This window comes from Polypterus senegalus, chromosome 9 (genome assembly GCF_016835505.1).
Source record: "Polypterus senegalus isolate Bchr_013 chromosome 9, ASM1683550v1, whole genome shotgun sequence".
Classification (NCBI taxonomy): domain Eukaryota; kingdom Metazoa; phylum Chordata; class Cladistia; order Polypteriformes; family Polypteridae; genus Polypterus; species Polypterus senegalus.
In genome coordinates this window covers 98,387,717-98,403,250 of record NC_053162.1, presented here as the reverse complement: position 1 = coordinate 98,403,250, position 15,534 = coordinate 98,387,717, and the positions used below count along the sequence as shown (strand labels likewise).

At 36.8% G+C, this 15,534-nt stretch overlaps 1 protein-coding gene across 1 annotated transcript; it reads left to right on the top strand.

Annotated features, from left to right (window-relative positions):
* Positions 1 to 6,089: 6,089 nt before the first annotated feature.
* il17c (interleukin 17c) lies at positions 6,090 to 11,371 on the top strand. The gene is made up of 3 exons (XM_039763517.1): positions 6,090 to 6,164; positions 6,274 to 6,503; positions 9,421 to 11,371. Exons 1-3 carry the CDS (start codon positions 6,156 to 6,158, stop codon positions 9,668 to 9,670), a joined length of 489 nt encoding a protein of 162 aa, XP_039619451.1. The 5' UTR covers positions 6,090 to 6,155; the 3' UTR covers positions 9,671 to 11,371.
* The last annotated feature ends 4,163 nt before the right edge of the window (positions 11,372 to 15,534 follow it).

The window sequence follows — 15,534 nt, the reverse complement described above, 5'->3', positions numbered from 1 at the left end:
ACAGCTTGGAGAAGTCAATGGAAGCAGTTCCCGGTTAGACTTTAAAAGAAGGCCCACTGCCTCAGTTTAATGACTCAGAGTCGGAAGGCAGTAGGGCTACGCTCTTGGAGGAGGAAGGCGGATTGTGCTTGGTGCTTATTTGTTATTACTCCTGTGAAGAAGGTGTTGGGGCTCAATAAAACCCTTTATTTGAGTTGGAAGTGTACCTGGGCATTATTGTTTCTGAGGTTACAATATATCTCCATCCATTATCCAACCCGCGCTATATTGTAACTACAGGGTCACGGGGGTCTGCTGGAGCCAATCCCAGCCAACACTGGGCACAAGGCAGGAAACAAACCCTGGGCAGGGCACCAGAACACCACAGGGCACACACACACACACGGGACAATTTAGAATTGCCAATGCACCTAACCTGCATGTCTTTGGACTGTGGGAGGAAACTGGAGTATCCAGAGGAAACCCACGCAGACACAGGGAGAACATGCAAACCCCACGCAAGCGAACCTGGGTCTCCTAACTGTGAGGCAGCAGCCCTACCCACTGCGCCACCCTCTGTGTGTGTGTGTGTGTATATATATATATATATATTTTTTTTTTCCAAATAATATGTATCAGTCAATATAGACAAATATAAATAGATAAGCTTGACATGGAACTTGACAGTAGTTGCATTTCACACCGATTCTACTCGACACTGAATAGAATAAAGGGAGCTGAAAAATGTACAGTAGGATTGATGGCTCAGATGGAATATATTTAAAAATACAAATAAGTAAAACAAATATAAAACAGAATAACCACCCCAGCTGAGATATGTTAAATACTACTTGCTTTACTGAGATAATTGCACTGGGTTGTGACAAACCAGGGTGAGAAGGTGGAGGTCAGAGTATCTTAAACTATTTAAATGAAAAGAACTGCAGATGTAACTTGGGTCATTAGTTTTAACTGTTTAAAAAAATGTGCCAGCCATTCTTACTCTCATGACATTGCCATAAGAGGAGAGACCAAACACATTATTGCAGAGGCTGTTTGTTCAACTGAATGCCCTGTGTTACTTTTTTACACATGTGAAGTTTATAGGCAAAGTCTACTTCTTATGGGTAAGAGTTTTCAAGGATACACTGGGAGAAGGGTTTAGGAGTAACAGGCAAGCTGCAGTAGCGTATCTTCCTCTTCTTCTTCAGAGACAAACACCACACCAAAAAACACTAACCATGTCTCCAGGATCTCTCCTTCTGATTTCATGGCTTTAAAAACCCAATTCAAATAGGAAGCATGCATTGTTTACTCAACCACTATCAAAGAGACAAGATCCCCCAGCCATTCACTATATATCCAGTTTATTCTTTTTACATCTGCCATCATTAGCCTCTCAAGGCTAATAAAAGTATTTTTCTTTGTGGACCCTAGTACTAGGTTGTTGTACCGTGTTAGCCATTATGAATGTAGAGAAAAGCCAAGCAAAATGACACCTTTTATTGGCTAACTAAAAAGATTACAATATGCAAGCTTTCGAGGCAACTCAGGCCCCTTCTTCAGGCAAGACCTTGCCTGAAGAAGGGCCTGAGTTGCCTCGAAAGCTTGCATATTGTAATCTTTTTAGTTAGCCAATAAAAGGTGTCATTGTGGACCCTAAAACTTAGATATCTTCTTGTTTGTTTTCTTTCTACATATTGTATAGTTGTGATCCAAGACCAAAAATGAATTATTGTTCCATTAGTAAATATCTCTATTACATGGCATTTGACTTTCAAAGACAGAAATATGTAAGGTCACAGTACATGGTTTTGGAGGATAAGGTGAAAATGGTGTTTGGATATAAATATTTAGAAGCCCACACCGATAGTAAACTGAATTGAAATATTAATACAAAAAACATCTACTGTAAATGAATTATCACTCTTCTATTTAACAGTGCTTCTTCTAAGTGAACAGGGATATCATGCTCTATTTTTGGTGCCATTCACTTCATGTAGCTCTTGACCACAGTAAATATGGGAGGATATAATGGATAGACTGTAGGTGCACAAAATACCCAGACAAAAACCTCCAGAAATTCTTTTCTCACTAGTGCCATAGACTTTTGTAACATAATTATCATTGCGAAAAGAAATTCGGACAACAGAAGGAGTCTACATAAGCACTGTTAGGGAAAAATATAAAAATTGTTTTATTTGACCTTAAAATTTTGTTTTTAAATACTATGAATGTTTTGTGAAATGTTTTAACTTGTTCATCTTTTATGATATATTGTACAATCACCTAAAGGATTATTAGGAACACCTGTTCAATTTCTCATTAATGCAATTATCTAATCAACCAATCACATGGCAGTTGCTTCAATGCATTTAGGGGTGTGGTCCTGGTCAAGACAATCACCTGAACTCCAAACTGAATGTCAGAATGGGAAAGAAAGGTGATTTAAGTAATTTTGAGCGTGGCATGGTTGTTGGTGCCAGACGGGCCAGTCTGAGTATTTCACAATCTGCTCAGTTACTGGGATTTTCACGCACAACCATTTCTAGGGTTTACAAAGAATGGTGTGAAAAGGGAAAAACATCAAGTATGCGGCAATCCTGTGGGCGAAAATGCCTTGTTGATGCTAGAGGTCAGAGGAGAATGGGCCGACTGATTCAAGCTGATAGGAGAGCAACTTTGACTGAAATAACCACTCGTTACAACCGAGGTATGCAGCAAAGCATTTGTGAAGCCACAACACGCACAACCTTGAGGCGGATGGGCTACAACAGCAGAAGACCCCAACGGGTACCAATCATCTCCACGACAAATAGGAAAAAGAGGCTACAATTTGCACGAGCTCACCAAAATTGGACAGTTGAAGACTGGAAAAATGCTGCCTGGTCTGATGAGTCTCGATTTCTGTTGAGACATTCAAATGGTAGAGTCAGAATTTGGCGTAAACAGAATAAGAACATGGATCCATCATGCCTTGTTACCACTGTGCAGGCTGGTGGTGGTGGTGTAATGGTGTGGGGGATGTTTTCTTGGCACACTTTAGGCCCCTTAGTGCCAATTGGGCATCGTTTAAATGCCACGGGCTACCTGAGCATTGTTTCTGACCATGTCCATCCCTTCATGACCACCATGTACCCATCCTCTGATGGCTACTTCCAGCAGGATAATGCACCATGCCACAAAGCTTGTATCATTTCAAATTGGTTTCTTGAACATGACAATGAGTTCACTGTACTAAAATGGCCCCCACAGTCACCAGATCTCAACCCAATAGAGCATCTTTGGGATGTGGTGGAATGGGAGCTTCGTGCCCTGGATGTGCATCCCACAAATCTCCATCAACTGCAAGATGCTATCCTATCAATATGGGCCAATATTTCTAAAGAATGCTTTCAGCACCTTGTTGAATCAATGGCATGTAGAATTAAGGCAGTTCTGAAGGCGAAAGGGGGTCAAACACCGTATTAGTATGGTGTTCCTAATAATCCTTTAGGTGAGTGTATAGGGCTTTGTTATTTTGTCTGAGGATATAACGGACATAATTAACAAGACAAATGCCAGGCTTTTATCATGACTAAAATAAAATCTTAAGCTTCATTATTTAACTTTAAGTGAACATAAATGAAAAGATCACCAGCAAATTGCCTAGGTGCATACATTTAAAATGTAACTTTTTATATGACCCATTACAACAAAAACATTCAAACAACTAAAATGAATTTTCACTCCAATGGTCATATCACTAAGACGAAGTAATCAATAAATGATATATCTTACTGTGTGAATAATGAAGTGTCAAAAGTTAAAACACTGCCCTGATTGCCCACATTTTCATGAACGGCCTAATCTACATAAATAGTACACAATAATAATTAAAACATGTTTAGAAATAAGAAGTTAAAAAAAAGGTTATTTTTTTCCAGGAAACTTGTTTTGCTATAATTTGTTTTTCAGTTTTCATGTTCTGTGATTGTTGATTACATATGGACAGTATTGAAAAATGTAAATACTGTATATAGCCAAATATTTACGATTAAAACCTTGTTTTATGAATGGATGCACAAAATACAGAATTTCAAACAGTTCAGAAATACTTCATGCAATTATCAATTATTTTAACCCAAATACAGAAATTACTAAGAGAACAGAAAATATTGTGAATTAATTTCAAGAAAACACAATTATATAAAATTAATATGGATGTACATTGAAGAATTAATTATTAATTATTGTATATCAAAATGAAGAAATAGATTCTGAAAACGGACAGAAAGAATGTATTCTTCAGTGATATTACATCACATGTTTCAATAGATGTAGCAGTTATGACTTCTACTTATAAAAAAAGTGGTCGTTGGTACAGTAAAGGAATTTTATTTCATATTAATAACGTAAAGCAGTGATTCTTAACCTTTTTTGAATCACGGACCCCTTTAAGAATCTGATGAAAGCTATGGACCCCCTTCCACAGAAGTATTCACATAAATATAACTTTCCATGCCAATTAATATAATGTAGTTTATTTATCGAGATTTGATTATCTCATACATATATGACATACACAAAGTATTATTAAACTTTAAAGTAAACAATGTAAAAAAACACTCCTTTTTTATGCAAAATGTAATGGCCACTCATAATTATGAAATACAATCCTCTTGTACAAATTAAAACAGATCTACTACTACTACTACTTTTTCTACTACCATTACTACTACTTCTACTACTGTACATCTATTCTAAATCAACAGTATGTTCATTTTTATCTGACCCTCTGAAACCCATCCTCGGACCTCAGGTAAGAACCCCTGGTGTAGAGAATCTTGCCACTGAAGATTTCATTATAAACTTTTCTCCTTACCAAAAACAAATTACTCCAACATGAAGCTCTGACAACGATCAAATGTATAGAAAAGCAACCATGAAAAGAACAAAAGCATAGTATTCTTCCAAAATGGTGCTTGACTAACATTTATTCATTTTGACTTACGATTGCTTTCTAATAACCTGCATAACTTATTGTGCTCTCAGTATATTTTAGATATATACAGTATATATATGGCTCCCCCTGTTGGCAAATGGCAGTTATTTAAAGTTTTGTACTTATGGATTTGCTTTAAATGTAAATCTTTGTGTGTTTGTGTGTGTTGTTTGGTTTTGCTTTTAATTCTCATATATACAAAAGTTTTTTTATACTAGCTTAATTAACAAGAACATACTCAACAATATGCATACAATTCACAAGGAACGATCAGGCTTTAATAATGTTATTATGGAAACTTAAAGCTTACTCACACTGAAACCAAACGATTTAAATGACATTTTTTCCCCATATTATTTGTCTTGGTATTTAATATTAATGGGAATATAAGTATTAGTTACTTTTAAAAACGCCAATGAATGAATTAACTAATGAATTATTGAAAAATACCACATAAATGATATAAGTATACTGCATATTTTATCTTTTTTTAGCATTTCAATAGTTTTCAGCTCAGAGTTAAATCAAACAGACGGGGTAATATCATCATATACTGTAGGTTAGCCGCTTTATATACTTTCTGCATGATAATGCAACAAAAAGGCAACTCTCTATATTCCAAGTTGCCTATCTCATTAGTGAGACTACAAAATTCCTAGATATTTAAAATTAGAAACAAACAGATGGAGACATATTTTACACGGTTAGATTCTAGCGCCTCATTTTTCACACGGCTTCTAAAGTTTTATATATATTATTCTAGAAGAGGACTTCCAAAATTAATTTGCAAATAGCAAATTAACTATTACGTAAAACCGGATTCGCTACTTTACTCTCCCGTTATTTACAGAAACAAGTCATTATCGGCATGTTAGTGGTGATGTCGCACAATCCTCATCACATGAGCTTTTTTTTTTTCTCGCTTTAAAGGGAACTAAATTTAGATAATGGTGTGTATTTCCTTATTCTGTATTTGATATTCCGTGGGTTTTCCCGTGATGACCGAACTCTGAGGGAGAGCGAGCGTAAGAGAGGCAGAAAGAGGACCGGAGGAGGAGGGGGAGAGGGAAAATATATCCACTATAAATTAGCTCAGGAATGATGGAAGAGTATTCTGTGAAAGAAGTAGCTATAAAAGCAGGACTTAAAACTACGTGACTAACACTCCTGCGATCGAGACAACATTCAGAAAATGTTCAAGGTAAGATGAAGAAGCCAATGGAATTGCAATGCAGTTATTCGTATTATTAGTATTAAATTTTCCTTTCTTGGATTTATCTGAACACAAATATCAAATTTTCTTTGACTAGGTATTTTTACTTGCGACGATTGTTCTAAGTGTGTACGCAAAAGAAGGCAGGCATAACCGCCTAGAAATACAGCAGAACTCCAAAATCTTCAAACAGCTGTCTCGGACCTGGTCAACTAATAAAATCACTCCAACATCGATAGAAAGTTCTGAAAAAGTGTGCCCAAATCTGGCAATCGTCAAACAAACATTTGATGTAAATGAACGCTCCATCTCCCCCTGGCGATACAGGTAAGTAACGAACCTTAGTCGTGACTTGAGAGGGGTGCACGTATTTTTTTCAGAAAAAAAATTTGCAAAGCCGCTTGATCAAATTTATGGTTGCAGGAGCGCCTGCAGTAATAATGAATTGGGCTACTGGGATAACTTTAGCATTTGCAACACACATAAAAAATATTAAGCATATTAACGAGTCTTTGCCTCTCTTACTAATTACACAAAAAAGGCATTTTACCCGAGGAAGAACTTCAGTGGACATCCGTAAACAAGAAACTCCTAGAGCCGAAAGTAGCGACGCGCATATATCACGAACTTAATGGGGATATTTAGAACAACCAAAATTACATGAGGCTAAATATTTTTATTGATCGTGTACAAATTGTTTGTCAACAAAATTAAGTTTGACGGGGGAAAAATGTACAGAAACTGAGCTGCTTCCTTGAAGGCACTCACCTGTTTCTCTCGTCTGCTTCTTTCAGAGCAGCTATCCAATGAACAGGTACATCTAAATAGAATTGGCACCTAGTCTCCTCCAATCATTGGCGTGGCTGCCGAAATAGGGCGGCTGCAAACATTTCAAAGATGCGTTTCAACGTACCTCAAGGAAACTGTGGACGCTGCAAAATGTTTTCTGCAAAATTTAATTTAGGTAGAATGATGTCACATTTATATATTAACCTAGAGTATAACTTGACTGGCCAAAAACCCAAATATTTATACTTAAATGTACACTTTTACATAATTTTACATAATTTGTAAAACAGTTAAGGCATTAACTTGTGGTGTGAAAAGGTGTAGTGACATATTGGCACAAACTCTGCACTAAGAGCCGCCGGGAGCCCGGTAACATTCCTATGTTCAAGGGTTTTCTTGTGGGAACGCTGATTGGCTCGATGTAGTAAACAAAACTGTGATTGGTCGATGCGAACACACACCACCGGATTTATGATCAGGTGATCTCTATCGGAAAGTCCACGTTCTTCTAATGGGAATATGAGCAAATTATTGTATTGTATTTTAACTTTCTTTGAAAATGTGTACTGCGCTTAGATCGTGTCCATTACATTTAAGGTAAACATATAATTAATATATCGTAATATATGTTAAATTTATATATAAATTAAATTATGCAGTGATGTCATCGCTCACGTGTATATCTGTGTGAAATTACATAATTTATTAATAAAAAAATAGTGTGAACACGATTGCTTGCTTCCTCACCTTAGAGCCAAGGTCACGCTGTCGGAGCGGATACCGAACACTGTGGCCAGCTGCTGCTCATGCTGTATGATGCAAAATAAGACACACAAACGGCATATAGCTACAACAACAACCCATCAAACCGATGGATTATAAAAATGAAGAAAACATCTGACTTGGCTAAAGATAAAGAGCAACCGCGTCCACAGTGAGGCATTATAAAAGCGTATTACCGAATATATGTAGGAGCCCCGGTTAAGTTTCTTTGACACGATTGTGGTGACAAAGTAGTGAGCTGAAAGCACTTAAAGCTGTGTGTGTGTGTCTGTCATAGAGAGATTTTGCAGTATTGTTTTTAACAGCTGTCATGTTTGTCTTCATTTTCTCTTCCGCTGCTGCCTTTAGCGGGTCGAGAGATTGCCCCATAACTGAATCTGCCATCTTAATTAGCTTATTGATTCGCTATGCCTATCTTGAAGTGCTATTACCGACCCAGCACACCACAGGGATCAAAATCGTTCTGGCCATCACCGGGTTATACAGAGCGATGTTCCGTTTTTGTGTAGCTCTTTTGTGTTGCTAGACCAGTCCAGCCTGTCATTGATGTACCCCAGGTACCTGTAGCAGTGCACAACCTCCATTTCCACTCCCTGAATAATGATTGAATGTACAGCTTGTTTGTTGTGGCAAAAGACAGTAGACAGGACTATATGCTTTGGTGCAGGTATCTGTTTTTAAGCCTCACAAACTATGGTCGTCCAGGCAGACAGCCCATTATCTAATACACTATAGGATGTGGGATTTCATATCTGCTCACTTTTTTTTACATGCAAGACCAATGTTCTTTCATTGATAACAATAAGTAACCAGCAGGCCGTACCGCTTCCAAGGAGTATATTCATATCTGTACAGATGTACAAGAGGAAGACCAAATTACTTACCTTTAATTGCAAGAGTTAAAATTAAAATGTGTCATGTGTAAATTGAATTATTATTTGCATGTCACTAACAAAATAGTAATGATAGAGTAATACAAATAACAAATACAGCATCATGCATTCATTACAACATTGGACGATATATACTGTACAAGAAACACTGAAAAAGTTGTCAGCTTGAGTGTCTGTCACAAAGCCTTATGATGCAAGTCATCCAACCTTTCCTAAGATGTCTAAGAAAGTTGTTGGCAAGTCCTGATAATAGGTGAGAAGGGTTGTGCCTACTTCAGATTGTCAGGATGGTGACTCCAAGAAAGTTAAAGCTGCGGACAACCCTTTCCACTGCCTCCCTACAGATGTAGGTGGGAATTGTGGCCTGCATCCTTCTTCTAGACATTGAGGGAGAAATCATTCTGGCACCAATGTTTCCAGAGGCAAATGTTTACTCTGTATTTAATTTTTTTTATTGTTGATTAGGTCTATGATAGTGGTGTCATCCTTAAATTTATTGACTGAGCTGGAGCGGTGTCTGGCCACACTGTCTTGGGTCAACTAGGAGTTCAGTAGATGACCAAACAAAGTAACAGTACCTGAGTTAAAAATCAGTATAATGGAAGTGATGCAGCCTGTCTGTACATGCTGGGGTCAGTCAGTTATGAAGTACAATATTCAGTAGTAGAGGGTGACACTAAGTGCCAAGTCTAGGTGCCTGGCAGTTTTCTTTGATGATATTGTCATGGTATTTTAACATCCATCTTTTAATAATGAGTTTTTTTTATTTTCCTCCCTAGCATTAACGAGGACCATCAGCGGATTCCTGAAAAGATTGCATTTGCTCAATGTCTGTGTAGCGGATGTATTGATATAAGAACTGGACATGAGACAAATGCTTTGAATTCAGTAGAGATTAACCAGTCAATGGTGGTGATGAGGATGAAAGAAAATTCATCAGATCAGAAAGAGAGCAAGAAGATCTGGACTGTCGAGCGCATTTCAGTTCCAGTGGCCTGCATATGTGTCAGGCCTAAAATCAATCCCTGAGGTTTAACCTTTTTAAATAAGGAGTCATATTAGGTTTCAAAAGCCTTATGTGTTGTGTTTGTTTTAAAACACAGAATGTTTCCTATTTAATGGGTCATATTAACTCAGTATGTTGCTTATATTTACTAAGCGTGAAATGTAATGCCTGTCAGTAAAGGTGCTTACTGTTTAATATTAATATATTTATTTGTTATTATTATAACTTTCAATGGAAGAAACAGAAAATTGTTTATTAGTTAAAGGGCCCTTATTTGTAATCCTCATATTTTATGTAGAGGAAGTAACGCAAGTCAATGGTAAGAGTGGATCTGGTTGTTTCCATTCCACTCACCTAACCACCACAAACCATTACCAGTCTAATATTTCCAGCCTAGAAAAAGAATTGAAAAGTTAACCATTATTGGAAGATAAAATCCCAAAGCATTGTTCCCAACAAAATATTTAGTCATACTTTTATTTTATACATATTTTTTCTGAGAAGGTAAAATGGAAATTAGGCCTTGTCATTTTCTTGTAATAGCACTATTTCAAAATACTGTAGCAATGCTGTGATAACTTATTTAAGATTTGTCTTGTGTGTGTGATAATAATGTTGCATGTCATTTTCAATCAGGGAGGGGACACAGTGAAAACTGTTTTTCATTCCAGGCAATCTTATTGCCAGTAGTTCAAATTACTCTTGTGATTCAGGCAAGGCAGTTGTGGTCATGTAGCTTCAGGCTTTTGTTTCAGACAATTTCTTAATTAGAATTGAATTATTTAGATTTATAGAGCATGTTTAATTAGTTGGTTTGTTCATTTTTTTATGTTTAACTCCTTCCAGCCTATATTTTATTTTTCTATGAAAATCGACAACATAATCTGGAAGGCATAAGAACTCCTACATTTTTTTAAAACATTGTATTTAAGTAAGTTACTTCAAGATGAACAGACATACAGATTAAAACTTAGTTGTTTATTAATTATCTTTGGAGGAAAACAACAGAAAAAATGTAATTCTCAAAGAGAAGTTAAACTAAAATGATGGGAAAGAAAAAAAAAAAAGACTGGAAATTAATATATTTCCCTGCACTCTTAAGCCAGGGCAGTAGTAAGCCTTCTCTGAGTTTCAGAGTAATGGCAGATTATGATTGATTACCAGACACAGCAAACAGTGCTAGGGAGAGCAATCTAATTTTAGAAAAAAGCTAATTTAACAGGATTACTGTTTAAGAAAATTATTTGGAACAAAATCCCCATTAACAACAATATTACAACAGAATAGTTGTCTTTTCAAGTGATGATGTTTTGCATCTCCTAGATGTATCCTATTAGTTAATACCGGTGTGAATGATAAGCATTTAATTATAAATTCTAAATAAAATAGTAGAAACAGTAGACTTAGGCAACTAAGACCACCAGAAGCATAAAACATTGCAAAGCTGGTTAAAAATGCCCTATTCAGTGTGCCTGTTTGAGCTTTCCCCCAAATGGGCAGACATCTTGAACTCTTAAACCCTGTCTTAGAAATGATGAGTAGTTTAGAATTCTACCAATGCTTTTCATTGATGTTTGGGCACTAAATGTAAAACATAAATACTAATGTATTTTGAATAATGTTCAATTGTGGGCCAACAATACAATAAGTATAATGACCACAAAACCATGTGTAGAAAAAAAAAAGATTATATATTTATAGTTTTTACAATACAACACAATGTGTTTTTTGTCTTAGCTGCTGAAGTATATTTATAGTTTTATTTATTATTTATTTATTTATATATATATTTATTTATTTATGCTATTTAAGTTGTGAATAATCTAAATAAACTATTTATGGCTGACAAATATCATATAGCTGCTGTGATTCTTTATTTAATAAAGTAGCCATATGACACCCCATGGAGTGGCAAGGTTGGCACCAGACTACACAGAGGGTGTCTTGGACATCGGAACTGACCGGGATCAGACTTGAGAGAAATCAGACATGGAGACACATACACAAATAGGTGGTCATTTCCAAAACAAAAGTGGGTTTTATTTACAGGTGAACAAAAAAACAGAAAAATAGTGTCCCAATCAAAAACAGCTAATTATATTTACGGAGAAGCCGTCAGTCCCAAAAATTGAAATAAAAAAAAAGACAAGCAGGATAAAACTACGCACAATAAAGACCAAAGAATTCACAAAAAATATTTACAAGGAAACAAAAGTGTATACTGTATACAAGAAAAACCAAAAGTGCACCATAAACTCCAACAATAAGATACCCCACCAAAACAATACTACAACTATAAGATATCGATATAAAAATATTTACAAATATAGGAATAAGCTGCTGTTTGGTATACTAAATTAATTTTCTAATCAAACCGCTATATACACACCACCAAGTCTAAAGGCAACCCCATGAGGCAGGAAGTTCCACTCATAGTCGGGGAACAAAACTTCAGCCAATCCTGCAACACGCTGCTCCCTTACACCAATCGCGACTGACGCAGGTGCCTTCTGCACAGGTGCTCCCCTCAATCCTTTCAAGGGATGCATTAAATAAGGCTAGCGAACGAGTGCTAGAATTCGCACTAAAGCATGACGTAAGCACAAAAGCCGAAATGTGCTTGCACACAGAAAAATCCAGATGCATAAATCTGTGCGTTCGGCAACTTCCATGTTCTTCTGCTACATAATTCCCGGTCACCCTGACAAATAACGCTCGTGCATGCGCCTTCTGTCCTGCCCCAACTCCTCCCAGAATTACGCCTCTTTGAATATGTAAATCAATATAAATAGCCCTTAAGCTCAGCATTCTGTGAAAAGACAATGGGAAAAGCACGGAGGAAAATAGAAGAATTTCAGCGAATACCAAATGGAGGCAAGAAAAAAACGTACTATTTGTTGGTTTAAACAGTGGTATAAACAACAGAAGGAAGTTGATAGAGTGACATAGTGTGTCGGAGAAACTCGAAAGCTGAAGTTCACAAAGTCGCACAGTGCCCGAAATAAAAAAAAAATTGTCACATATCATAGTTGCCGTGAAAAAGCGAGTTGTAGCCCACCATCTGAGTGTCATATGAAAGCTTATTAGGGTACAGAGAAAAAAAAAAGGCACACAGTGGGAAAAAAGCACGAAATGTAAACTTTAATCTCTAAATTTCCACTTTAATCATGTAGTTTATTTTGTCATTAAAGTAGAACATCATAAACTTCTTAAAATCGTTTAATGTACTAGTTTCTCAAATCCCATCGTAACTAAAGTAGCACATTAAGTGCTTTGTTTTGTATTTGATCTTCTATGTGTGTGAATCACTGCATGCTTCCAGGTTTTCTTTTCCTCCGACAGGACACAGAATCCATTACATTCGTAATATTACAGCTCTCTGAATAATTAAAATACTGAGATGTATACTTGATATAATTTTCATGATGATAGGAGTTAAAGCAAGTTATTAAACATGGGAACACGGTGGCGCAGTGATTGTGCATGAATTTCGATGAAATACTTTATTGCAGCAGTACTGTCTCTTTCAAACGTATTAATCCCCAATTCCTGTCCTTCCTTTTCTTTCTCCAAATACCCAAGCACTACACAATCAGCTCTGTAATAGACGTTAAGCCATCTGTATGCTTATAATGCCGATTCTTCAAAACCTTTAAGGAACATTGAAATATCTTCGTAGTACATGTTTATTCTATCCTTCATGCCAGTCCCAGTGAAGCATACAGTGAGCAGCAGGAACAATCCGTTTATGGAGCGCTAGATCCTTGCTAGCGTAGCGACACCGTGTCCTTTAATTATTAACAATATAGATTATTTAAATGAAGTTAAAGTTTTATCTGTATAATATAATAAGCATATTTTGCTGCATTTCATCTTTAAAATGATATCTTCATTCATCATATGTAAATATGCGCTTATAAAGTGGCTCAGGTTGTGCAATATTATAACTGTAGTGCAAGTTTACAGTGAGGTAATTGTACTTTTAAGTACAAACAGTTCTACAAGGAGCAGTTGATAGACTGATTGATTGCGTTTAGAACTTTTGGAATGAAACCGTTTCTGAACCGCGAGGTCCGTACAGGAAAGGTTTGAAGTGTTTGCCGTGTGAGAGCAGTTCAAATAGGAAGCATGGCTGAGGCAGCGTGTGCTTGATGCTGTATACTGATAATTCTCTTTCTGATCAGCTGCTCTGAATGGTGCAGTGAGAGTAGTATGGAAAAAGATGAGCAGCTGAAAGAAGAAAAAGAAGGTGAAGTGAGAGTAACAACGCTAAAGCAGCTATGGTATTTGGAATAGTTTGGCCATTCCATGGACCATTTTATTGTTACAGGTTAATTACAATCTGATGCCTTAAACTAATAAACAATATGCGGTTAATTTCAGTGTACAGTATTTATAAAGCCGCATTAGGAATGTAGATCTGAAGAAGAAAGATAAACCACACAGGAACAGTAGCACTGCTTTGACGCTAGGTGCCACCAGTCTGCAAAACCGAGCGGAGAACTTGTGTACGATAGGGTATGAGGTACCGTGGAAAAGTGCGTGGCTTTACGCCAAGTTTAGGTTTTATACATCGCGATTTGAACGTGGAAACGTTCTTATGCAACATTTCTGTGCCTACGCACCGTTTATACATGAGGCCCCAGATACGCACTACAAAAGTAAATTGCTTTTGCTTGTGGATCCCATTTTCACACTAATGCATGCACTAACTAAACGCTCCACACCTTTCTCTTTGCTAACGGCGGGGGCTAAAGAGACGCTCATCTTTATGACGGGATACGCACTGCGTTCTCTAGCAGGCCTGACCTGGAGGCACGCCCGACTTGCCGCTGGCGTCCTGCTGCGTGAATGTGCAGAAGGCAAAGATAAAAATGATGGAGAAAGCACACCAAGCACTTCAATGATTTAAACAGGTAAGTACTTTAATTTTTTTTCCACAAAAGTCGACTTTACCTAATTATTATTACTTTTTCCATTTAAGGAGTAAATGCCTGGTAGGCAGATTACCACAAGCCAACTTTGGAACATGCTTTAGGATCACTTGTAAAAAATGCTGATGAGGTATTGTGGCCAGACATTATGGCCACAAGGACCACATGATAAAACCCTGTGTGATAACCAGTCTTTGCTAAAGACTCTTCAGCAGATACAAATCAAATTGCTTTTGTTTCAGGTGGAACAATCTATAAATTGATGTCAGCATCTAAATATTCTGTCATACTGCAAAACAGTATTACTCCCGGAATCTGAACGCCCCAGAACTCGAACAATTTGGAATCTGAATGAAAAATTCGAGCAAATATTGCCCCGGAATCCAAACGCCCAGCATGTTGTTAGTGTGTGTGTACATTTCCCTGATGTTATCATGGAAGGAGACTTTCCTTCCAAGCAATAATCTCTGTCTTCCTCCTCCACCTTCCACATGCGCCATCATCATTCCTTTTTAAGGTAAATACAGGTTTTTATATTTTTAATTTTATTAATTTACATTTTTATTCAAATATTACTATTTAATATTTTACCTTAAAATCCGAGTTTGTGGGACCCAGGAACAGATTAATCCAGTTTCTATTATTTTTGAAAGGGAAAAAGTGTCTTGGAACTCGAACAGGGTTCTGGAATGGATTAAGTTTGGATTCCAAGGTATCACTGTATCTATATTTTAGTCTCTGGTGCAAGACTAAACAGACAAACGCCATTTAAATGACTTGTTAAGGCAGTGTCATTAAGAACTCAACAAAGCAACCCACACTATAGGACAAAGTGCATCAATCAGTCAGTACAACTGGATATGTATGTATCAACAATGGCCTGTTGAGCAGCAAGGATAGTACTAATGCTTACCAGGATAAAAATAAGATAAATGAAGAGAACATAACTTTGA